Source organism: Schistocerca nitens, chromosome 2, assembly GCF_023898315.1.
Source record: "Schistocerca nitens isolate TAMUIC-IGC-003100 chromosome 2, iqSchNite1.1, whole genome shotgun sequence".
Classification (NCBI taxonomy): Eukaryota; Metazoa; Arthropoda; class Insecta; order Orthoptera; family Acrididae; genus Schistocerca; species Schistocerca nitens.
The window spans coordinates 932,824,603-932,851,498 of NC_064615.1; the positions used below are offsets into that span (position 1 = coordinate 932,824,603).

General features: G+C 42.4%; 1 protein-coding gene across 3 annotated transcripts in view; it reads right to left on the reverse strand.

The window, feature by feature from the left end:
* Positions 1 to 1,347: 1,347 nt before the first annotated feature.
* LOC126237252 (glutathione S-transferase-like) overlaps positions 1,348 to 26,896 on the reverse strand; it is a 49,183-nt gene continuing 23,634 nt past the window's right edge. The window contains exons 1-5 of one of the 3 annotated variants that reach the window (XM_049947169.1): positions 11,755 to 11,838; positions 7,775 to 7,922; positions 3,186 to 3,353; positions 2,630 to 2,772; positions 1,349 to 2,166 (exon numbers count right to left, since the gene is read on the reverse strand). In XM_049947169.1, the coding sequence (XP_049803126.1) occupies positions 1,999 to 2,166; positions 2,630 to 2,772; positions 3,186 to 3,353; positions 7,775 to 7,910 (615 nt within the window). In that variant the 5' untranslated portion in view covers positions 7,911 to 7,922; positions 11,755 to 11,838 and the 3' untranslated portion in view covers positions 1,349 to 1,998. Of the gene's footprint in view, positions 2,167 to 2,629; positions 2,773 to 3,185; positions 3,354 to 7,774; positions 7,923 to 11,712; positions 11,839 to 26,896 lie in introns of those variants that run through there. The other 2 variants (XM_049947168.1, XM_049947170.1) reach the window with 2 other exon arrangements.

Here is a 26,896-nt window from a genome sequence, read left to right on the forward strand (position 1 = left end):
ATTCAAAAAATATACCGATATCTTTAAAACATTTTAATATTTTAACTTCAATAACGAAAAGAAATCCCATGGTGTAAAAGCCATTGGTCATGTATGCAGATTTGGTAATGTAATCTAACTAGAATGGATCTTTGTGTGTGGCTACCAACTTACTTGTTGTGTTACATGACTAAATGTATTCTCGAAATGTTACATAATATTGAATGAATCTTGTGGATCTGAACTCTCTAACTCAAGACTGTTTTGTCTGAAAGGAAAAGCATATGGGGGGGGGGGGGTGTTCAAAAAAAGACTGACCTTAATCGACAGAAAGAGCCCGCTTCTGTTGCCGTGCTGTTTAGCCAACATACTACCGTTAGCTTTGTTTCGCTGTGACCGTTAGATGCCGAGGTGCAGCTGCTGAAGTGAGCACGTGCACAAAATGTTCGACGGATTTGTGACAAAGTGACAGTAAAAGAGCTTGAAGGACAACGTGTGTGCGTGAAAAATTTTGCTACAAACTTGGCAGACATTAGATTCTTAGATAGCTGGCGCAATGGGTGGGCAAAGGGTCTTCTTGTTAGGAAACAGTATGCATGAGTCGGTCAAACACCAGGGTGACTTTGTATGGTTGGTTGTGTTCGGTTTTTTTTCTGCAAAGACATTTTGGATCAGATGTTTGTTACACCTTGTCATATAGTAAACAAGGAAGAGTACTAAGGGATTTTAGCACATCGGAGGGATGTTGTGTGCAGGAAGAACTCTGAATTGAGGAAAGACCAGACTTGGATGATGTGCCGTGACAATGCACTGGCTCACGTTTTGCTCCTTGCCCGCGCTATATGGCACAACGTGAGACTCCTATTGTAGCCTACCCACCTTATTCTCCGGACCTAGCTTCAGCAGACTTTTTCCGGTTCCCAAACGTCAGTCCACGTTGAAAAAACTTCGTTTCCAAACCACAGAGGAGGTTCAGCACAATGCAACAAGAGACCTGCATACCATCCCAGAAAGTGGTTTCTCAGAAGTCTTCCAAAAGTGGAAGAAATGTTGGGAACCTAGTGTTGCCAGTGGAGGGGACTACTTTGGGGAGGACTTTGCTTAAAATGCAGTAAAATGAGCAACAAAGGTCTTATAAGCAGCTCTCGGGCTTTTTATTGAACAATCCTCCCAGAAACAGAAACGCTGTAGAATGATCAACGCAGAAAATGAATATATGGAAAATTCTCGTATTTTTAAAAATAATTTTGTTCAGAACTGAATGTGTGGTATGCTTTAATATAGAATTTCTTTCAAAAATATCTTTCAGAAATTATGCAATTTCTTCAATTTAAATATCTGTTTTGGTCCAAGATTATGCATAATGTAAGTTTCAGTGCTAAATTCTAGAGAATATTTGCTCACAGTAATGTACTTTTATCCATGAAAATTAAAAGATCCTTGCTCACTGATGAAATGAAGGAGACTAGTTCACATTTAATGGAAAGTATTTTTGACTAATGTACACTCGTACGCACATTTTTAACAAGTAGATACTTGTACTCCACACCACGATGTCTCTGTGATATGACCATAAATTGTGCGTGCACTTGACAGATCTCCCAGGACTAATAAATTTACATAAAATTATTCTGGGTGTCATGTTTTAAAATGCGTCAACACAACAGCACATAGTGCAGCAAACATGAGAAAACACATATATAGGAAACATAATTACAAAATTTTCACCAACATTACTTCAGTGTTTTGCATGTCTGGCAAGAAATTAATTTGCGAATCCACCAAAACAATTCCACACATTAGCAAATAAAACACATGTAGCTGAACTATCTCCAATGTTACTGTTCTGATTGAGTCTTGTAAATGGAAAGGTATTGTTGTATGATCTTTTACAGGAATTTTTTTTACATCTTTTTGCAGTCACAAAGGTGTATCACAGTTCTAACAACATATAATGAATATTTAAATGTAGATCAATTCAGATTTCTAACATTACATGTATTTAACACGCTACTAAATTCACTTTTCAGTTTTTGGTCTCTTCGCAACCCACTGTTTAATAGCTGGTATTTCAAGTACGGTCTTTTTGAGCACAGCAAGGTTTGAATAATCTTTTGTTATGTCAAATCCAATAATGGCCTTGAGGTAGTCGATCAGTGCTACAAAATAGAGGTCTGCCCACGAAAGCTGAAAGCAAGGACTTCGCATTAATCTTCAAACTTCAAACAAAAAGTTTCTCATTTCTAAACACTATGTAGAGAGGTGATGTGTAACAAGGCAGGCCACACAATTTAAATTTACAACAATTCTGAAAACATACAAAGTGCACTGCAGAATTTTATATTTCTTGTGTGATGCGTTTGTGAACAATAACATATATTGCCAACTTAGGATCAGTATTTCCCTCAATCATATCATGGTATTAAAGCAGATAAGAGTGATAAAATAATCTGAATCATGCTACAAAAATCTTACGGTTTCCTGTGCGAATAATTAATTCAACTGTTTGTGACTGAACTGTCGAGTAAAATAACTTTCGTCGTTACATTTTATAACAGTACCCATCGGCAGGCAACTACATTATTTAAGAACATATATCTCAGCTTCCATAAGTATCAGTAGTTCATATATTCCTGTGTGTTTGGCTTACCTTGCCATTTGCAAGATAACCTCCATTTTCCTTCACCATTTGATCTAGTCTTGGCAACAAAAATGGTAGACTTTCATTTATGACTGCTGCTTTCTTCTTTTGCTTTAATGTTTCGTCAGTCTCGTGTGCAGGACTTACCATTTCTACAAACAGAAGTAAACATTAAAAGTAATGCGTGGACAGAATCTTTGGGATTTTTAAGTTAAAAATTAGTAAACTGGTATAAAAATTATACGTCCTTATTAATACTAAGAAGGATATTTTCACTTAAAATCGTCTCATTTATGTCATATTTCTTTTTCAAAATATCTGCTCAACTGTTTAGTACAAATGTATGTCTTTAGGTAATTTAAAGTACGATACTTCAGAAACTGATCTATGGTGTTCAACTTCTTGTTCGTCTTTATTCACTCATCAACAATATCTCCACTGCAGTGTCAGCGAAGGCCTTTATTCATTTCATTGTTTCTGTTACACCCAGGATTTTCCACATCGCTATAGTGAAAAGCAAATTAAAAAATAGAGAATATTTGGCACAGGAAAAAATTTAACTTACTCATTCTTATGTCTGATATTGTATCAGCAGCCATGTCAATCTGGAGATCTTCCCAGTCATTAGCTCCAGCCAAGCCCATTTGCTTGCCTAAGTAACGACATATAGCGTGAGACTGCCACGTCTTCTTCCCGTCGATTTCAAGAACTGGAAGCTGCCCAAAGGGCGTTGCTTGTCAAAAGGGAGAAAAATAAATTAGTGGATGTAAGCTGCAGATTTATTTTGTAATCAAAAAAATCCAATAACAGTTCTTGTTTGTTGTATATCAAAATTATATCTGAATATAGTATAAATATCAACTAAAGGTAAGTGTGTGTTACAGTTTTTCTTTAGTATCGGTATTCTTAGAAAAGAAAATTCTCATGTGTACGTGTGAACAGTGGAAATCAAACCACACATTTTTCTTGGCTGAGACCTCAATGGCTCTAGACACAAAGGAATTAAAGACATTAGCTGCCAGTTTTTACTGATTTAAATCAATGGGTGAAGTTGAAAATTGGTAGTAGATCGGGATTCGAAGCCAGACCTCCTGCTTACTAGGAAGATGCGCCGACTACTGCGCCATCCGGACACAGTGATCATCGCAACTGTACGGGCTACCCTAGCATGCTTCCCATCAGACTCAAATTCCCAACTTATCCACAAACTACTGTTGTAGTGCTCCTTGCCAATTATCGTCTTTACTCGCGGAATTTCGCCGATTTCCGTAAGATTTCGAACTTGCTGTGCATCTGCACAGAAGGGATCATTGCCGTCCTAGCCTTAATTATACATGTGGGATTGTTCTTTCGGACATGTCCAAAAGAACAGACACCACATACAAAATGGCTATAGTCAGAATCGTTATACATTAGAAAAATGCTGACAACTGCAGTGAATGGTTGCAGTCTCAATGTCTAAGACTTATAGTCACGAGCCAAAACGTTATCACCATTACCCAACGCGGGACTGAAGGCCCGCATGATGACGTTGTAATCACGTGACGATGTAAGGAAAGTATAGACGCAGAGAAAAGAGACGAATGGGGGATCATTCTAGCGACAATGGGAAACCAACTGAGATAATCGACTTTGAAAAAGGGCAGATTGTAAAAACCCAACTTCTTGGGAACGAGCATCTCGAAAACGGCGAAATTGGTCGGCTGTTTGTATGCTATTGTAGTGAACATCCGTGGAAAGTGAGTGAAGGATGGCGAAACGAGTAGTCCACTAGCTGTTGGACAAAGAGGCCTCACCCCAAAAAGTGGAGGCTGAAGGCTTTCCCACTCTGTAAACCAGGACAGGCAGCGATCTGTGACAGATGTGACGACAGAATACAATGCTGGTGCAGGCACGAGTGTTTCGCAGCACACCATTCGGTGCATATTTTTGAACATATGGCTCCACAGTGGACGATTCCTATATGATCCTAAACTGAGCCTATGACACAAACAGTTACGACTGCACACGAGATGTTCGAGACTGGACCGTGGATCCTGTGGAAACGTGCCGTCTGTTCGGACGAATCATGTTTCTCGTTAAAACAGGTAGGTCCAGATACGGCATCATCAAGTCGAACGTCTGCTCGAAACATGCACAGTGGCATGGACGCAGGACAGCGCGGACGGAGGTATGCTGTGGGTAAGGGTTGCCAGGTCCGAAAATAGACTGCCTTACATTTAGCCGGAGACTTTGCCCAAAAACCTGTAATACCTATCTTAAATACAGATATAGGCATTTGGTTATTTTCAATCGTAATTAACTATCAATTACAGTTTTTGGCGAGATCAACCGTAAACTTGTTTAAACTAAAAAGCACTCGGTAAACAGTCTTACAATTTAGCAATTATGACGCCAACTAAATTCTCAGTCGCCTTAATTGCTCGGTGTTCTTTCTGAGATACGCTTAAGAGAAAATAAACTAAAAGTTTGCATTAAACAATAAAAACGAATTAAAAGAATCACAATTGGGAGCAAAGGGGGTAATCTGAGTTTTGATTGTCTGGCTTTTGCAGATTATCCAGAAATATTTGCTGAATCTATAGTAGATGCAACAATGCGGATAAATCTCCTACAATAGTTAGCTTCAAAAGCAAGCCTACATATATCTTTTGAAAAAACAGAGTACATGAAAGATGTAAAGGAGGCACCGAAATATATCAAAACGGATCATGGTGGAATAAACATGGCTACAAAATTTAAATATCTAGGTGAAATAATGCAAGCAAATGCTTTAGACAAAGAAGCTAACCCAGCAAGGGCAAAGAAACCGGAGGTGACTTTTCAACTAACAAAAAACCTGTATAACAAGAAATCTATTTGCATAAATGCAAAACTTCGTATCTACAATACTGTCGTTAAAACAGAATGCCATTTTTTATCAGAATGCCTTTCGTTAAATACAGCCAAACAGTCAGGTGAAATAGAAAAGAAGGAAAGGAAAATAACCAGGAAAATCTAGGGACCAAAATGTGAGAATGGGAAACTAAGTTTTCGAAAACAGCTACAAGTCGTACTTTGTATTTTTTATGAAGTCCGGTTTTGCTCTTCAAATGGACAAGAGCACCATCAGAATATACACTGTAAAAGATACAAATTGAGACAATATGGAAAACTTACATTGACATTACGTAAAGTACATATTCTTCTTCCAGTGTGCTGACTTACTTTTAAAGTTGGCTGGCAGCAGTAAAGATTGCCTTTATTCTTGGCTGACGGCTCTAAAGATTAATTTCACTGTACCATAGTATTTTAACTTACGAAACCGGTCGCAATAAAAAATACAAAGTGCGACTTGTGGCTGATTTCGAAAACGTAATTTTAAAAGTCGCTCCTCCTGTAGATAATGCCTGCTCTTGGTACAATGGAAAATGGAAATTAAGAAGTTTATGAAAAAATAGAGCGAATGTCAGAGACGCTAAAGAAGAGAAGAGTTGCATTCTATGGACATCTAAAAGACCAGATGAAAACAGGATAGCAAAAAGAATTTTTAACGTCTTTGACAGAAATCCCAAAACATCAATGACTGGGATAAAAGAAGTTAAAGTAGACCCGAGGGAAATGGAAATAATGGAGGAAGAAACAGGAGAAAAAGAAAGATTCAGAGCAAAAGTAAAAGATTTCAAGGGCTTCCAGGAGAAAACAAAGAAAAGACAGGTGCGATATGGACAGAAGAAAGAAGAGAAAAACATAGGGAAACGAGGAAAAATTAATGAAAAAGAAAGAAAAGAGAGAAGAAAGAACACGTAAGTTGGTTCATGTGGTACTTAGTAGACCAAACCAATAAAAAACATAGGACACAGAGATAAGAACAGCATTTATTGATACATCCATATATCCTTATGGAAAATCTCCTTTATTCCACCTTTTATCGTACCTTGCTCGTACGCCATTAGCTTGGAATGGGCCTTCGTTTTGCATTCTCTGCTTCACCACTAAAAAGCCTAACAAAAGTCGGGCAGTCCGGACTTGTAAATATTTGACCGGGCACGAGCTTAAAGAGCCAGATACCTGGCAACACTAGCTGTGGGGGACGTTCTCCTGGGTCTCCATGGGAACTGTGATAGTAATCAAAGGCTCCATGACAGTTGTGAACTACGTGAACATTACTGCAGACCACCTGCATCTCTTCATGATTGATGTCCCCCGTGATGGAATCTTCCAACAAGATAACTGACCGTGTCACTGGGCCAGAATTGTGCTACAGCGGTCTGACGAGCGCGACGGTGAACTCACGTTCACATCTTGACCATCAAATTCACCTGACGTGAACACAATAGGACACATCTGGGACAACATTCAGCACTATCTCCGCGCCAACAAACTACCAGCCCGTAGTTTACGAGAGGTGCGTTACCTGTGCGTGGACAACTGGAGTCAGATTCCTCCAGAAGCCTATCAGAGATTCGTCTAATCCGTGCCACACAGAACTGCAACAGTATTTCGTTCCGAAGGGGGTACAACACGCAATTAAGCACGGGGTCATAATGTTTCGGCTCGTAAGTGTATGTGCTCATGTAAACAAAATAAAATAATATAATATGTCTCCGACAAAAAAAAAATCTTGTATGTGGTTGTATCGCATACCTCTGTTGCTGTGAAATTGAACTGGTGTGTGTTACAAAAGTAAACGTGCAGACAATTGTTCCAAATAGCTGTAGTTCCTTCTTGTGATTTCTTTATCAAGTACCTTCAAATGAATTTAAGTCAAAATACTCTATAGAAGAACATAAGAGGCATAAATACAAAGTACAACATTCTTGTTTCTGTGTCTTTCAGTATAATCTCTTTGTAATATCTCAACTTATTTCTATTTTAACGATTAGGAATCTAATTTCTATGTTAAATTGTTGAAGTATTATATATTACTCTATCGACTACTACTACTACTACTACTACTACTATGCAATGTCTGATCTTATTGAATTTAGCATAAGACACTGCTGGATACCCAGTCTCACCTTGCTCCTCTGTATGTAGCGCCCTCTACCTCAGATACAAATCACTTGTTATCAGTATCTTTAAAGATCATTTACTTCCCTCATTCTGCACCAAATGGTAGAAGAGATGAAATTTATTAATCCAAAACGCTTAAAGACAAAAGTTTTTACTTACATTCTTTCATTGATGGCCACTTCTCCATCTCACATCGTACATCTTCAAATTCAGTCTTGCCATAGGATAGAAGAAAACGTATGGGCTCGGCCAGACCCATTATGGGGAAGTAAGTTAACTTATATTTTGGTGCCATCTCTAGGTTAAGCTGAAAATCAGAGATTTATGAAAGAATTAATTCTTCCTGGAGGATTAGGAAGTAGTTGTTATTGACATTTATGTGTTATTGCCCATGTACGTTAGTTAAGACGAGCTCAGATCGGCAACATACAGATTCTGCATAAGCGTTGACTGCGTAGAAGGTTAAAAAGTATCCGGAAAAGCCAGTCTCTTTGTTGATGTCATGGTTTATGAGCTCTTGTAGTATGTGGAAAGAAAGATGCACATGCACAAGCAATATCAGCACGAGGCAAAACTGAGAACTAGCAAACAGGTGCAGCATAGGTAGTACGCCATAAAAGAAAAGGTGAAATTATTTAAATATCTTCATATCTCTGTTTAATAGCGATCCATATTTCCGATGGGTCAGACTAGAGGCAAGCATATAAACTACACTGGCTTCAGAGATAATTCTAAAACTGGTCATCTCCAGTATTTACAATGAACAGTAAGCTGACAGACCAGAGAGGACTTATCTATTTTAGTTGTAATTAACATTACACACTGAGGTGATGAAAGTCCTGTGATAGCTCCTGCTATCCTGTAGTACCTCCTTTTGCTCAGCGCAGTGCAGCAACTCGACGTGGCATGGACTCAACAAGTCGTTGGAAGTCCCCTACAATATTATTGAGCCATGCTGCCTCTATAGGCGTCCACAATTACGAAAGTGTTGCCAGTGCAGGATTTTGAGCAAGAAATAACTTTCCATTGTGTCCCATAAATGTTCGGTGGGATTTATCTCGGGTGATCTGGGTGGCCAAATCATTTGCTCGAATTGTCCGGAATGTTCTTCAAACACGTGCACAGTTACGACCCGGTGACATGGCGCATCGTCTTCCATAAAAATTCCATCGTTGTTTTCGAACATGAAGTCCATCAATGGCTACACGTGGCCTCCAAGTAGCCGAACGTAACCATTTGTATTCAGTGATCTGTTCAGTTGGACTGAAGGACCCAGTCCTTTCCATGTAAACAGAGTTGCCTTGTTGACAACTTGAGTCCATGGCTTCGTGGAGTCTGCGCCACAGTTGAACCCTACTACCAGCTCCTACCAACTGAAATCGGGATTCATCTGACCAGTCCACGGTTTTTCAGTCGTCTATGGTCCAATCAATATGCTCATGAACCCAAGAGAAGTGTTGCAGACTATCTCGTTCTACACTACTAGCCATTAAAATTGCTACACCAAGAAGAAATGCAGATGATAAACGGGTATTCATTGGACAAATATATTATACTAGAACTGATATGTGATTACATTTTCACGTAATTTGGGTGCATAGATACTGAAAAATCAGTACCCAGAACAACCATCTCTGGCCATAATAACGGCCTTGATACGCCTGGGCATTGAGTCAAACAGAGCTTGGATGGCGTGTACAGCTACAGCTGCCCATGCAGCTTCAACATGATACCACAGTTCATCAAGAGTAGTGACTGGCGTATTGTGACGAGCCACTTGCTCGGCCACCATTGACCAGACGTTTTCAATTGGTGAGAGATCTGGAGAATGTGCTGGCCAGGGCAGCAGTCGAACATTTTATGTATCCAGAAAGGCCCGTACAGGACCTGCAACATGTGGTCGTGCGTTATCCTGCTGAAATGTAGGGTTTCGCAGGGATCGAATGAGGGGTAGAGCCACGGGTCGTAACACATCTGAAATGTAACGTCCACTGTTCAAAGTCCCATCAATGCGAACAAGAGGTGACCGAGACGTGTAACCAATGGCACTCCATACCATCACGCCGGGTGATACGCCAGTATGGCGATGACGAATACACGCTTCCAATATGCGTTCACCGCGATGTCGCCAGCGCGGATGCGACCATCATGATGCTGTAAACAGAACCTGGATTCATCCGAAAAAATGACGTTTTGCCATTCGTGCACCCAGGTACGTCGTTGAGTACACCATCGCAGGCGCTCCTGTCTGTGACGCAGCGTCAAGGGTAACCACAGCCATGGTTTCCGAGCTGATAGTCCATGCTGCTGCAAACGTCGTCGAACTGATAGTGCAGATGGTTGTTGTCTTGCAAACGTCCCCATCTGTTGACTCAGGGATCGATACGTGGCTGCACGATCCGTTACAGCCATGCGGATAAGATGCCTGTCTTCTCGACTGCTAGTGATACGAGGCCGTTGGGATCCAGCACGGCGTTCCGTATTACCCTTCTGAACCCACCGATTCCATATTCTGCTAACAGTCATTGGATCTCGACCAACGCGAGCAGCAATGTCGCGATACGATAAACCGCAATCGCGATAGGCTACAATCTGACCTCTACCAAAGTCGGAAACGTGATGGTACGCATTTCTCGTCCTTACACGAGGCATTACAACAACGTTTCACCAGGCAACGGCGGTCAACTGCTGTTTGTGTATGAGAAATCTGTTGGAAACTTTCCTCATGTCAGCACGTTGTAAGTGTCACCACCGGTGCCAACCTTGTGTGAATGCTCTGAAAAGCTAATCAATTGCATATCACAGCATCTTCTTCCTGTCGGTTAAATTTCGCGTCTCACGTCATCTTCGTGGTGTAGCAATTTTAATGGCCAGTAGTGTATTAGCAAAGGCAATCATGTCGGTCGTCTGCTTCAATAGCCCATTAACACCAAATTTCACCGCATTGTCCTAAAAGATAAATGGTTCAAATGGCTCTGAGCACTATGGGACTTAACTTCTGAGGTCATCTGTCCCCTAGGACTTAGAACTACTTAAACCTAACTAACCTAAGGACATCACACACATCCATGCCCGAGGCAGGATTCGAACCTGCGACCGTAGCGGTCACGCGGTTCCAGACGGAAGCGCCTAGAACCGCACGGCCACACGGCCGACTGATGGCCGAAGTAGAGAGAATATAAAATGTAGATTAGCATTGGCAAGAAAAGCGTTCCTGGAGAATAGAAATTTGTTAACATGGAATATAGATTTAAATGCTAGGAAGTCTTTTCTGAGAGTATTAGTATGGAATGTAGCCATGTACGGAAGTGGACATTGACGATTAACAGTTTAGACAATAAGAGAATAGAAGTTATGGAATGTTGTGCTACAGAAGTATGCTGAAGAATAGGAGGGTATATCATGTAACTAATGTGTGGGTACTGAATAGAAGTGGGGAGAAGAGAAATTTTGGCACAACCTGACTAGAAGAAGGCCCATCAAGGGATCACCGTTTCAGTACTGGAGGGAAGTGTGGGGGGTAAAAATGGTAGAGGGAGACGGAGAGGTGAATGCAGTAATCAAACTGGGAAGAATGTAGGTTGCAGTATTATTCGATGAAAAGGCTGTAAAGGAAAGAGTAGCGTGGAAGGAATGAAGATTGGGTTTAACGTCCCGTCGACATCGAGGTCATTAGAGACGGAGCGCAAGCTCTGGTGGTGTCAAGGATGGGGAAGGAAATTGGCCGTGCCTTTTGAAAGGAACCATCCCGACATATGACTGGAGCGATTAGCGAAATCACGGAAAACTTAAATCGGGATGCCCAGGCGCGGGTTAGAACCGTTGTCCTCCCGAATGCGAGTCCAGTGTGCCACCTCAGTCGGTGAGTATCATGGAGCGCTGCATCAAATCAGTCTGAAGACCACAAAAACACAACAGAACACTTCTGTAATGCCTTCTCTACTACGATTACCGCAACGACTGTACGTTAAAACCGCTTCTAAATTCGAACAAACTCTATGCAATGAATCGCTCTGCATTGCGGATTAAACCGAAAGGGAAGTTTCTAAATCCGTTATCACTGCTACAGTTACTTGGAAGAGTGGATAAGCACCAACCTTTTCGTGTCGGGTGACTTCGTCCGGCGCTCTTCTACTTACATGTACCTCCGTGGCTTGAATGTCCCTTGCAGTACAGTATGAAACGCGTTGTGCCGCTATCTGTGTGGCGGGGAGTTCTGATGCCGCCACGTTGGGAAAGGGCAAGAGGGGAGGGTCTGGTACCTTTATCTTAGAGCTGAGATACACGACACGACTGGTTGCAGTAGCGTAGCGGCGAAAAGTGTTGACAGTTTTGCTTATACAGGGCGAACCACCTAAAATTGGCACCGCAGATATCGTGGAAATGGAAAGTGATATTGACGTGCGGTTTTCACAGAATGGATTGGTAGTCGGGGACTCCTATCGTTAGCCAATACACAGATTGTAATAATACTTAGAAAATATATTTTTGTGCAAACATACACTTTTTTTAGACGGAACAATGTCTACTGACTTTAATGAACTAGAAGTATGGTAAATTAGAATGTCAGTGGTGTTTGTTGCAGGATTATAGTGGGAGTGGTTTCCGAGATATCGTATTCTGAAAAGTTCCCGACACTTGCACAGTACCTGTGGTAGCACACATTAGAGAACAACGTAAGTCCATACACTAGTTATTTGGATTCTGACCAGTAACGAGACAATTGACCATCACAGATTGCGTTCAAAATGACCAACGGCACATGCTTCCAGTCGGGTACGGAACGACAGCCGCACACGTGCTAGCATTTTGGCGGAGATGTCCGAGCAGGCTGCAGTAAAAAGTCGTGGCATGTTATCGGGTGTAGTTGGTACTATATGTTCTTGCGGACAGCGTCTTTCCCGTTTCTCCACAGAAAAAAGTCTACAGGCGTCAAATCCGGAGAATGGGTCGGCGAAGGTACAGGTCCTCTGCATCCAATCCAACGATTTGGAAGCAGTTCGAGAAGACATACTGTAGTACTTCGTGAACTACGAGCTGGACAGCCATCAAGTTGGTACCACAGGTTCATCCTCCCAGTCTGCAGAGGAACATCTTCTAGCATCCGGTGAAGATGCTCTTTTAGGAGGTGCTCTCTCGTCTTCTACCTTTCAAACTTCACAGAAGCTCTCCTGCGAACCTTGCAGAACTAGTACTCTACAGCGGAGTGTGCGCTGATATGAAGTTTCATATCAGCGCACAGTCCGCTGTAGAGTGAAAATTTCATTCTAGAAACAACCTCCAGGTTTGTGGCTAAGCCATGTCTCCGCCATATCCTTTCTTCCAGGAGTGCTAGTTCTGCAAGGTTCGCAGGAGAGGTTCTGTGAAGTTTGGAAGGTAGGAGACGAGGTACTGGCGGAATTAAAGCTGTGAGGACGGGGCGTGAGTCGTGCTTGGGTAGCTCAGTTGGTAGACCACTTGCCCGCGAAAGGCAAAAGTCCCGAGTTCGAGTCTCGGTCTGGCACACAGTTTTAATCTGCCAGGAAGTTTCATATCAGTGCACACTCCGCTGTAAAGTGAAAATTTCATTCTACAGTGGGCCATTATTTATGCGAATTGCATGACCTGTGCGTAGGTATCCAATGTCACATACCTCCACAAATTTAACAACAAACTATCGGATGTCCGATACGCAGATCAGTGATGTATAGCGTTCCAAAGACGGACAAACAAGCTATTAAGCTGGTGCTCATAATGTTTTCGCTCATCAATGCAGAAGAACTGTAGCTCAATTTTGGTCCATGCACAGCATATATCCATATATAGTAAAACAGTTCTTGATACAATGGATCACAACGTAACATTTCAGTTATTGCTATACCGAAGAGACTTAGCTAATACTTGCATGAGATGAAACTTAATAGTTCAGCTGTTGCAATGTCATAAGGTGCGTGTGCGTGTGAGAGAGCAAGAGATTTAATTGTTGTTGCAGAAGATTAACTTAATATAGCTTTAGCAAAATACGCAGCGTCACACCACAAACTGTAACAAAATACCTCTCAATATCCTGGGTGATCAAAAAGTCAGTATAAATTTGAAAACTGAATAAATCGCGGAATAATGTAGATAGAGAGGTACAAATTGACACACATGCTTGGAATGATATGAGGTTTTATTAGAACCAAAAAAATACAAAAGTTCAAAAAATGTCCGACAGATAGCGCTTCATCTGATCAGAATAGTAATAATTAGCATAACAAAGTAAGACAAAGCAAAGATGATGTTCTTTACAGGAAATGCTCAATATGTCCACCATCATTCCTCAACAATAGCTGCAGTCGAGGAATAATGTTGTGAACAGCACTGTAAATCTTGTCCGGAGTTATGGTGAGGCATTGGCGTCGGATGTTGTCTTTCACCATCCCTAGAGATGTCGGTCGATCACGATACACTTGCGGCTTCAGGTAACCCCAAAGCCAATAATCGCACAGACTGTCTGGGGACCTGGGAGGCCAAGCATGACGAAAGTGGCGGCTGAGCACACGATCATCACCAAACGACGCGCTCAAGAGATCTTTCACGCGTCTAGCAATATGGGGTGGTTCTAATAAAACCCCATGTCATTTCAAGCATATGTGTCAATTTTTAGCTCTCTATCTACATTATTCCGTGGTTTATTACGTTTTCAAATTTGTATTGACTTTTTGATCACCCGGTACATAAATGTTGTGTAGCATAACGTAATGAAAGAGATGGACTTGACAGTCGGAGTTGTTGTTGTGTTGATGAGACTTAGGACATTTTGCATAATACGAAACTTAACCGTCCAACTGCTGCGGTGTCAGAAACATAACTGTGCATTCATTTTAGTTGTTGTCACTATGTTAGAGAGAAAGTTGGCAGTTCAGCTGTTGTTGGACTTATTGTTAGCCTCTTATTCTTAGAAGCAGCAAAATGTGTGTGGGGTGTGATTGGTCAAAAATTAAGGTGTGTACGAGTGAACCATGCAAGGTGTCCGTGCGAGGGTGGGAGAGACGGAGGCCGCTTCCCTAGCAAGTGCCATCTCGTTCCGCGCCATTTAAAATTTATGTGAGGAATCGTTTAAAATCGCCTGAATACTTTATCACTTTGAGTTTATAGGAGGGATGACTGGAGATTTGTGTGTCCTGTAAACCAATGAGAGACTGCTCTATTGATTTTACTTCAACATATGGACTTGAGGACTGTTGGATGGCATTAAATCTCCATCAGCACGTTCGCACTTTGTGTTCTCACCTCGTGTGCATACGTCGCATTCATTACGAAGCGTTTTCATCTGTATATAATTCATTCAAGAAAGACGAAACTGGTTTACCAGTTCAAAACTTGCACATTTCAGTCCCTTTCAATGTACCAAGCCCTTGTCCAATCCACATAACACAGAATCACGACACTGTATTCGTTGAGAAAGAAAGTGGACAACACGCTAATGAGTTGACATTCCCATTGTTGGAGAACTGTCATCGAGTTGATGCACGCTACCGGAGGTCTGTAACGCTAACTTCGACCTACTGACGAATTTTGCCTCTGCTAATTTTTACTTTAAAATATAGACCTAAGGAGTGTCGGATGGCGTTAAACCATTACCGAGGACATATGGTGAGTTGTGACACACGTTCAGTGCTGCTATCAAAAACCAGGAAACACATTTCACTGCTGACCTATTCTCTGACATTTAGAGGATACTGTGCGAACCATCATCGAATTTATGCACACAATAGAAAGTCTATATTGCTAGAGCCTGTCCACCATCCAGTTTTTGAAAACTGCCTTTCAGGAGGCAGAATAAGAACATGGATTCCATAAACCCTTGTTAGGGTGGAACTAAACTCGCTCTGTTCGTCCACGAGTCCCAGAAGCCCGTAGATTCTGTGTTCCTGATTTCTGCGCCGTGTTCAATACCGTTCCTAGAAGGTGCCATATGAGCAAGATACGGAATATCACGCGGGATTTATGATTCACTCGAAGAGTTACTAGCAAAAAGGAGTTACTAGCAAAGAAGGACGTTTAAAAAGTAGTTACATGCATTTCTTTAGCGAGTATTATTACAGCTTCTAAAATCAGTGGTGTCTGGTGCGATCTGCACAATGTTGTCGGCTCCTGCCTCGGCGCTCTGTCTGGACTTCACTCGATATAGTAAGCCGCTGTTTCAAAACTGAGGATGATTAAGATCTTAGGAACGCCTCTTTGTAAGCGAGGCTAAGTGACGTCATTTTTTTTCGGGTCACCGATCTTCTGACTGGATTGATGCGAATTCCTCTCCTGTGCCAATCTCTTCACCTCAGAGTAGCACTTGCTACCTAAGTCCTCAATTATTTGCTGGATGTATTCCACTCCCTGTCTTCCTCTAGAGTTTTTGCCCTCTACAGCTCCCTCTAGTACCATGGAAGTCATTCCCTTGTGTCTTAACAGGTGTCCTATCACCCGTCCCGTCTCCTTATCAGTGTTTTGCACATATTTTTTCCTCTCCGATTATGTGCAGAACTTCCTCATTCCTTACCTTCTCAGCCCACCTAATTTTCAACATTCACTGTAGCACCACTTCTCAAATGTTTCGATTCTATCCTGTTCCGGTTTTCCCACAGTCCATGATTCACTATCATACAACGCTGTACTCCAGACGTACATTATCTGAAATTTCTTCCTCAAAGTCTAAGGCGCTGCAGTCATGGACTGTGCGGGTGATCCCGGCGGAGGTTCGAGTCCTCCCTCGGGCATGGGTGTGTGTTTTTGTCCTTAGGATAATTTAGGTTAAGTAGTGTGTAAGCTTAGGGACTGATGACCTTAGCAGTTAAGTCCCATAAGATTTCACACACATTTGAACATTTTCTTCCTCAAATTATGGCCTAAGTTTGATACTAATAGACTTCTCTTAGCCAGGAATGCCCTTTTTGCCATAGCTAGTCTACTTTTGATGTCCTTACTCTGTCCGTCATTGGTTATTTTACTGCCTAGGTAAAATCAAATGGCTCGGAGCACTATGGGACTTAACATCTGAGGTCATCAATCCCCTAGAACTTAGAATTACTTAAACCTAACTAACCGAAGGACAGCACACACATCCATGCCCGAGGTAGGATTCGAACCTGCGACCGTAGCGGTCGCGCGGTTCCAGACAGAAGCACTTAGAACCACTCGGTCACTGCGTAGGTATCAGAATTCTTTAACTTCATCTACTTCGTGACCATCAATCCTGATGTTAAGTTACTCGCAGTTCTCATTTCTGCTACTTCTCATTAGTTTCGTCTTTCTTCGATTTACTCTCAGTTCATATCCTATACCCATTCGATTGTTCATTCCATTCTTCTTTACTTTCGCTCAGGATAGCAATGTCATCAACGAATAGTATCATTGATATCCTTTCACCTTGAATTTTAATTCCTCTCCTAAACATTTCCGTGATTGTTTCTTCGATGTACACCCTTTTTAATCCGAGCACTTCGTTCTTGGTCGTCCAATCTTATTATTTCCTCTTGGCACTTGTTCATATTGTATATTACCCGTCTCTCCCTATAGCGTACCACTGTTTTTCTCAGAATTTCGAACATCTTGCATCATTTTACATTGTCGAACGCTTTTTCCAGGTCGACAAATCCTATGAATGTGTCTAGATTTTTCTTTAGTCATGCTTCCATTATCAACCGCAATGTCAGAATTGCCTTTCTCGTGCCTTTACCTTTTCTAAAGCCAAACTGTTCATCATCTAACACATCCTCAATTTTCTTTTCCATTCTTCTATGTATTATTCTCGTCAGCAACTTGGATGCACGAGATGTTAAGCTGACTGAGCGATAATTCTTGCACTTATCAGCTCTTGCACTCTTCGGAATGGTGTGGACGGTATTTTTCCGAAAGTTAGACTCATACATTCTATGCATCAACGCAAATAGTCGTTTTGTTGCCACTTCCCCAGTGATTTTAGAAATTATGATAGAATTTTATCCATCCCTTCTGCCTTACTTGATCGTAAATAGTTCAAAGCTCTTTGAAATTCTGAGTCTAATACTGGATACCTGGTCTCTTCTAAATCGACTCCTGTTTCTTCTTCTAACACATCAGACATATCTTCCCCCTCTTAGAGGCTTTCAATGTATTCTTTCCACCAATCCGCTCTCTCCTCTGCACTTAACAGTGGAATTATCGTTGCGCTCTTAATGTCACCCTCCTTTCTTGTAATGTCACCGAAGGTTGTTTTTACTTTCCGGAATGCTGAGTCTGTCCTTCCGACAATCATTTCTTTTTCGATTTCTGTACATTTTTCATGCAGCCTTTCCGTCTTAGCTTCCCTGCACTTCCCATTTATTTCATTCCTCAGCGACTTGTATTTCTGTATTCCTGAGTTTCCCGAAACACTTTTGTACTTCCTCTGAAGTATTTCTTGTGTTACCCATTGTTTCTTCGCAGTAACCTTCTTTGTACCTATGTTTTTCTTTCCAACTTCTGTGATGACCCTTTTTAGAGATGTCCATTCCTCTTCAACTGTACTGCCTATTGAGCTATTCCTTATTGCTGTAGCCATAGTCTTAGAGAACTTCAAGCGTATCTCGTCATTCCTTAGTACTGCCGTATCCCACTTCTTTGCGTGTTGATTCTTCCTCGCTAATGTCTTAAACTTCAACCTACTTGTCAGCACTACTATATTGTAATCTGAGTCTATATCTGCTCCTGTGTACGCCTTACAGTCCAGTATCTGATTTCTGAATCTCTGTCTGACTGTGACGTAATCTATCCGAAACCTTCCCGCATCACTCGGCCTTTTCCAAGTATTCCTCCTCCTCTTGTGATTCTTGAACAGAGTATTCGCTATTACTAACTGAAATTTATTACAGAATTCAGTTAGTCCTTCTCCTCTCTCATTCCATGTCCCAAGCTCATATTCTCCTTTAACCTTTTCTTCTAATCCTTCCCCTACAACTGCATTCCATTCCCCCATGACTATCAGATTTTCATCTCCCTTTACCTAGTTGTTACCCTTTCAGTATCCTCATACACTTTCTCTATCTCTTCTTCAGCTTCGCATGTATACCTGAACTATCGTTATCGGTGTTGGTTTGCTGTCGATTCAGATAAGAACAACCATATCACTGAACTGTTCACTGCAACACACTCTCTGCCATACCTTCCTGCTTATAACAAATCCTTCTCCCGTCATAACATTTGACAAGGCCGTTGGCAGAATGAGGGTGACTTATACTGGAAGTCTTCGGCCGCCAATGCTGATTATTAATCAGAATTTAAGCAGTGGCGGGACTCGAACCCGGGAGCGAGGAAGTTTTGACTGCTATCAAAGACGCTATCTGCCGGCCGGTGTGGCCGAGCGGTTCTAGGCGCTACAGTCTGGAACCGCGCGACCGCTACGGTCGCAGGTTCGAATCCTGCCTCGGGCATGGATGTGTGTGATGTCCTTAGGTTAGTTAGGTTTAAGTAGTTCTAAGTTCTAGGGGACTGATGACCTCAGAAGTTAAGTCCCATAGTGCTCAGAGCCATTTGTTTTCTTTTTAATCTCATTTTGTCCGTTATTGGTCGTTGTATTTGTTCGTGCCAGAAGTCCCATGAAGCTTGTTCAGGTTCATCGTGGATCCATTCACTCCTTTTTTTTTTTGTTTTTTTTTTCCAGAGGGCAGCTACCCTCTGTCCGAACACGCTGAGCTACCGTGCCGGCTGCACGGGTGCATATATCCTTGAGATAAATACGCTGTGACGGTGCTGGTGTTGGTGAATGCGGGCATAGATGGGAGCATATTGCATGGAAGACAGTCGTGGTGGTAGCATGCAGCTCGTGATGGTCGTGAAGCACAGGCCATTGCACAGATAGTAACTGCGAAATAATGTGCAGACCTTGTCGAGGTGTCCAACCGGTGTCGAACACTAGGAGACTAACAACATCTGACGCCATATCGAACTGATGAGGTGGCGCCAGCCTCTTCAGATACGTAACGTGCAGCAGAAAGTTGTTGCTAATGAGGAATCTCGAGACGTCGTGTGGTGCGTGACAAGCTCTGGCCATATTCACGTGACTTAGATACAGGCAGCTGGCCAGAGTGGACGCTACCAGTGTGTGAACAGTGGTCTGGGCTACTGAATCTCCCGTAACAGCACGCAGTGAGGTGGCGACAGTAGAGGATGTAGTTAGTGCACCTCCGTCACGGAATCCTGTGGCACTGGGATCATTGTGTTTAGATAAAGATGCAAATGAATATCTCCCCTATTTCTTCCCCCACCACCCACAACACTGACGGATATTTGACAACCATACAGGTTGCCTCAGTGAGTTATACAGTTTTAAAGTTAGGACATCTGGTGGGGGCCCAACAAGTGCTGCTCTGAAGTTCTGCTGTTCAGTGAGTTCCCTGTCATTTTAAACTTAGGGTGAGTAGATTTTGAACTTCTTGCCGTTAGGCAAGGATAAGTGAATTTTCCCGTCATTTTACACATAGGAGAAGTGAGTACTTGTGTTCAAAATTTAAAGAAGCTGGTGAGTGGTTAAATTGTTTAAACTGTGATGTCAGAGTGGTAGAGTGGGGAGGGAATTGACTTTAATGTCAGATGGATATTGTTAAAACATAGCACTAATGGACTTAGGACACGTTAGTACACACGATAATAACAACCACACAATTTTAAAGTAAGCTCCAAAACAACTTGCTTGAACTGTAAGGTCAGAAGGGCCATTGTTTAAACTTAGGGAGAAGTGGGTTTACAGTTTTTGAATTCATATAACACGATGCTATATGATATAGGTGTTGGCAATTTTAAATTTCCCACCAGACTTAAACTTAGGTTGAGAACTGTTTAAATGGTTATGTCAGAGGGGGAAACCCCAGTCCTCTAGAGGTCACCTGACAGCTCTAAACAGCCATACATGTCAGAATGAATAATAGCTTAAGGAAAACATGCCAAGTGGTCCAGTGGCCATCTTGAATTCTCTATTTAGAATAAGTGACCTAGTACCACCAGCGTTTTAATGCAACTTCTTCGATTTTTTCAATTTTCAGCCAATTTCTACTTAGAACAACAGCCGTAATTCTGAAGTGACGTCATAGAAATGGGAAAGACACACTTGCACAATTGAGATATTTTGCATTTCGCACCAGTTTTTTGAATTTCCTGTCATTTTACAAGTAGAGCATTTTCCATATGCCAAAGGGGGTGGTGAAAACCCAATGACCATCTTGAATTCTACATTTAGCCAAAGTGATCTACTTCTGCCAGCATGGCAGTGCACCATCTTCTATTTTCGGATTTTCTGCCAATTTATACTTAGGACAACAGTCCTACTTCCACAGAGATGTTCTGGGAGTGGGAGGAAAGCGCTGACTACTTTTTAATTTCCCATTAATTTTTGAATTTCCCGCCACTTCAAACAGAGCAGATGGCTTATGTGAGATGGGTGAAGGGAGGAGGGGGAGAGAAATTCGATGACTCATTGATGACGTCATAGGGAGAGGAAGGGCATCATCCTTTGTGTGCCAGAACTGTCGCTGCCTATCTAGTATTGTCATTTTGCTTCTGAGGTAGCTGAACTCCTTCACATCATATATTGCATCCTCCACAATTTTGATGTTAAGTTTATTGCTAATCTCATTCCTGCTACTCCTCATTACTTTCGTCTTTTTCCAGCTTACTCTCGATCTATATTATGTGCTCATTAGACTGTTCACTCCATTCAATAGGTCCTGTAAATCTTCTTCACTTTTACTGAAGATAGCAATGTCATCACCGAATTTTAGTCATTTCTGATATTCTTTCATTGAGGATAGCAATGTCATCATCGAATTTTATTTCTCATATGCTTTTATCCTGAATTTTAATCCCACACTTGATATTTTCTTTATTGCTTCTTCGATGTACAAATCTAATTGTAGGGGAATGCTGCGTCTCTATCTTGTATCCTATTTTATCCGAGCACTTCGTTTATGGTCTTCCATTCTTTTTATGTTTCTTGGTTCTTGTACTTGCCATATATTGTAATACCCACTCGCCCCCCCATCCCCCGTCACTTATCTGGTTTTGGCGTGTGTTCACCCCAGGTAATAGACTAAAAGATCAATAGAGAGTGCAAAACTACTGCAATATCAGATAACGCAAAGAAAGTAATAAGGCCCTGTGACTCCTGATTGAACTGCGGTGGCAGTGTTGACATTAATTGATTCAGAATTGATCCCTTTTAATTAAAAAGGGGTGGACATTGATGTTATATTCAGCTATTGAACATCAGATGCAAATGTTGAACATAAAATTAATTAAGAAAGTGACTTGGGATTTCAACTACTTGATTGAAAACAGATGCAGTCGATTAGCACAAATTTATTTTAACTCACGACCTTCAATCATCACATTACATGACTCTCCTAACACGCAGTGGGAATAAATTGCGTTTACGTGGAGTAAAGCGCGATAAATCAGAATTAATTCCTATTGACTACCCCAGGCATAATGTGAAGTGCGAGAAGAATTCTACAATACACGGCCCATGAAACCCTCGTGGAAACTTTGCCGACGTTATACAACAAATTAATCAGTGGCCTAACTCAAGCCGGAGCGGGCGCAATATCACCGAATTCAGCGTGGCGGGGCAGCGTCGTTGTGCGGACATCGGTCGGCCTTGTGGTGCTGCAAGGCTGCACTCGTCTATTCACTCCTAGCTATCTAGCTCAGTACATAGCTGAACGAAAACTTTCTATCTCCAAGCTCAATCGTTCCATTTGCTAAGTCCAAAACTGCAGAGATGCTCACTCTCTCTTAGGCAAGCTGAGTAAAGAACGCCACGTCCGCACTCTAGGCAAGCTTGGAATGGAAAAAGCTCTACGGAGACTTCTGCCAGTCCGCTCTTCACCTCGGTTTCCCCTCTAGCAAAATCACTTTCGCCAATTGCAGCGCAAGTCGTGTTAATTATGCATCGCTTCCCAGCGCTGACCAATGCCTGCTCTGGGTAGTGAACAAATTCCCACAAAATTTCCCTTCCTTTCAACTTCTGCTATTTAACTCCTCCCAGGCCACCCATCAATGTTAGCATCTGCATAAAACACCAATTTTCCCGAAATTCTGACTCCCAGGAAAGTACTTCAAATTCCTTGGTCCCACATTCCCATCGGAGGCCGGCGTATTTCATTCTGTCGCTCTTCACCTGATTTACTTCAGACTCTGTGGACGTGAATTCAGCGTGAAGTTGCTATAGTCACGAACAAGCATATTTCAGCCTCTGTTGACCGCTCCGTCGTAGCTTTGGGCGGCTTTCTCGCATGTTTCACTTAAAACGGGATGACGGACATTTATCAACAGGTGTACAAGTTCTCCGTCTACTTCCCAGTACACCAGCATGGAGTCAACCACCCTCTCACTGTCACTCACCTTAAGGCAGCTGGAGGCCACGCCCCGTTACCACTTTCTCAGAGTTTGAGCCGCCCTAAGCTGCCTATTGTCGCTTCCCTTCGCCGGTCCCTAGCCGCGCGCCGCCACCCAGCCACGGTCAACTCTGAATACTTCCCTGGGATAAACTAGCCTCCAGTAAATTGACGCGTTTCCACAAAGTTTTCATTTCGCGTGAATTACTTTAAAACCATCACCCAGCATTAATTACTCCAATACATCTCTACAAGATGTGTTGGGCCTTGTCAGTCATTTTTGTCCAGCCCTACTGTTCGCTCAACGTGAGTTCAGTGATCTTTAATGTCTTCATGTAAGGGGCATAGTTCTTGCCATCTTACAATATTACACACATTTCACTGTAGCTTACTACTATATTTCGCAAAATTTCAAACATCTTGCACCGTGTAACACTATCGAAGGCTTTTTCTAGCAAAATCTATGAAAGTACCTCAGTTTTTCTTAAGTCTTCGTTCCATTACCAGTCGCAACGTTAGAACCGTCTCTCTGTTGCCTTTACATTTTCTACAACTAATCTGATCATCATGTAATAGAGCCTCAGTTTTATTTTCCAGTCTTCTGAATATTACTCTTGAGGGCACTTGGGGTGCATGAGATGTTAAGCTGATTCTGTGGACGTTCTCACACTTATATCCCTTGCTATCACTGCGATCGTTTTCTCGGAAGTCTGATGGCATGTCTCCAGTATTATAAATTTATAAATGCTACAAACCGTTAAGAGTAGTCATTTTTTTTGTAATTTCGCCAACGATTTTAGAAATTTAGTAACAGGCGTTCCAAAACCCAATTAAACTCCGACTCTTATACTGCATCCCCTATGTCTTCCATAATGACCCACTTTTCTTCTTCTATCATTTCATACGTAGAGTGAAGAGTTTTGCTGTCTTTGGCATGGGCAGGGTCAGTGTCTGCAGTGTTCAGATGCGAGCTGAGTTGGTGACCCTTCGCCCCCAGTTCCAGATCACGTTGGTTTCTGTCACACAGTTTGAGTCTCTTGCCAGTAGACATCACTGTGGGGGACCGGACATGGGGATCGGAGGGACATCCAGCACATCCCCTGTTTCACCCTGTGTCACCCGAGCTCTCCACTACTGTGGCCCCCCTGGGTACTATCCGCACTGAGAACGACCAGTCACCCATGATCGAGTGGGAGGTCGTTCTAAGGCGTGGCAGGCAGCGAAGGATCTTCCAGGAGGCAGATTGGAGGGCCTCCTGAGTTCGTCTGACGAACGGGTTTCAGGGGTTATCAGTGGCTGACGAAGTTCATGAGCCAGTTGCAGTCGTTCACTCTGCTCCAGAGGAAGCCTCTCGGCCCTCAAGGTCTCAACATTCACGGAGGGTGGTGTTACTGGTAGCTGAGAACTCCAATGTTAGGAGCGTACTGGGGACCCTTAGAGAGAGGGCTGGCAAGCAGGGGAAGGCATCCAGTGTGCACTCTGTGTACATACCGGGAGGAGTCATTCCACATGTGAAAAGAATGCTTCTAGATGTCATGAAAAGCACAGGGTGCAGCCACCTACAAGTGGTGGCTCACGTCGGTACTAACTATGTGTGTCGCTTTCTCTCTGGTTTCAGGCGGCTAGCTGAAGTGGTAAAGGCTGCCAGTTTCGTCTGCAAGATGAAGACGAACCTCACCATCTGTAGCATCATAGACAGAACCGAATGTGTTCTTCTGGTATAGAGTTGAGTGGAGGGTATGAATGAGAGGCTCAGATGGTTCTGCGACCGCGTAGGCTGCAGATTCGATTTCCACCATAGGGTGGTCGGTTTCCAGGTTCTACTTAATAGATCAGAGTACACTAAACACAGCAAGTGGCTACACGGGTAACGGGATCTGTGTGGAAGGGAATGTGCGGTTCATAGGTGTGAGGGTCTCAGGAAACGACAGAAAGGGCGTCACTCTAAATGGGTGCAGGGTAAACACAGGAAGGCACACCTAGCAACAACTGGTACTGTAGTTGTAAACGGTCATAGCTGTGTTGAAAAAGAATCAGAGCTCCAGGCGCTAATATAAAGCAATGAAGCTCAAATCCTTATAGGTACGGAAAGCTGACTAAAGCTGGAAATAAGTTCAGTTGAAATTTTTACAAAGGACCGAACCTGTTGGAAAGGATAGATGACATACAGTAGGTGGTGGAGTGTTTATTGCTCTCAGAAGAAGTTTACCTTGCAGTGAAATTGAAGTAGATAATTCCTGTGAATTAGTATGGGTAGGGGTTACACTTGACAGCCAGAATAAATTAATAATTGGTTCCTTTTACCATTGGGCATCGCTATGAAAATATCAGGAAGTCAATGTAGCAGTGCGCAGCAGCTCGTGACCATCAGAATACACGGATGTTGGTGGTTCTCTATGTCCCACTGTATAAGCGAATACTGTTAGTGTTATTTTCCATGGAAATTACTGAATGATCATTTTCCTGTTTATTACAATATAGAATATTTCGCAATTGGTTATTTTAGTCCATAAAATGAAGCAAAGTATACAAAGTAGGTTTTGAAAATTGGTACATATTTTTGTACGAATCTTGCCTCTACAATCATAAAAAAAAAATCAGCCAAGAGCATTACCATATAAAGAAAAATTTTCCCTTCGCCAGAAAATATTCAGGTCTGAAAGGGTGAAATCATGTCATGAAGGTCAGGCATCGGGTTTAGATTGTATTCAAATCAGGTTTCTTTCAGAGTATGCTGATACAATAGTTCCATACTTAGTAATCATATACAACCGACCGCTCTTCAAAAGATCCGTACCTACAGACTGAAAAGTTGCACAAGTCACCCCAATATCCAAGAAAGGAAATACGAGTAATTTGCTGTATATAATGCAATATCGTTAACGTCGATTTGCAGTAGGATTTTAGAGCATGCACGGTGTCCGAACGTTATGAATTACCTCGAAGAAAACGAAGAAACTATTTATTGACAAATACACTATTGGCCATTAAAATTGCTACACCACGAAGATGACGTGCTACAGACGCGAAATTTAACCCACAGGAAGAAGACGCTGTGATACGCAAATCATTAGTTTTTCAGAGCATTCACACAAGGTTGGCGCCGGTGGCGACACCTACAACGTTCTGACACGAGGAAAGTTTCCAACCGAGTTCTCATACACAAACAGCAGTTGACCGTCGTTGCCTGGTGAAACGTTGTTATTATGCCTCGTGTAGGGAGGAGAAATGCGTACCATCACGTTTCCAACTTTGATAAAGGTCGGATTGTAGCCTACCGCGATTGCGGTTTATAGTATCGCGACACTGCTGCTCGCGTTGGTCGAGATCCAATGACTGTTAGCAGAATATGGAATCGGTGGGTTCAGGAGGGTAAGACGGAACGCCGTGCTGGATCCCAACGGCCTCGTATCACTAGCAGTCGAGATGAAAGGCATCTTATCCGCATGGCTGTAACGGATCGTGCAGCCACGTCTCGATCCCTGAGTCAACAGATGGGGACGTTTGCAAGACGACAACCATCTGCACGAACAGTTAGACGACGTTTGCAGCAGCATGGACTATCAGCTCGGAGACCACGGCTGCGGTTACCCTTGACGCTGCATCACAGACAGGAACGCCTGCGATGGAGTACTCAACGACGAACCTGGGTGCACGAATGGCAAAATGTCATTTTTTCTGATGAATCCAGGTTCTGTTTACAGCATCATCTTGGTCGCATCCGTGTTTGGCGACATCGCGGTGAACGCACATTGGAAGCGTGTATTCGTCATCGCCATACTGGCGTATCACCCGGCGTGATCGTATGGGGTACCATTGGTTTCACGTCTCGGTCACCTCTTGTTTGCATTGATGGGACTTTGAACAGTGGACGTTACATTTCAGATGTGTTATGACCCGTGGCTCTACCCTTCATTCG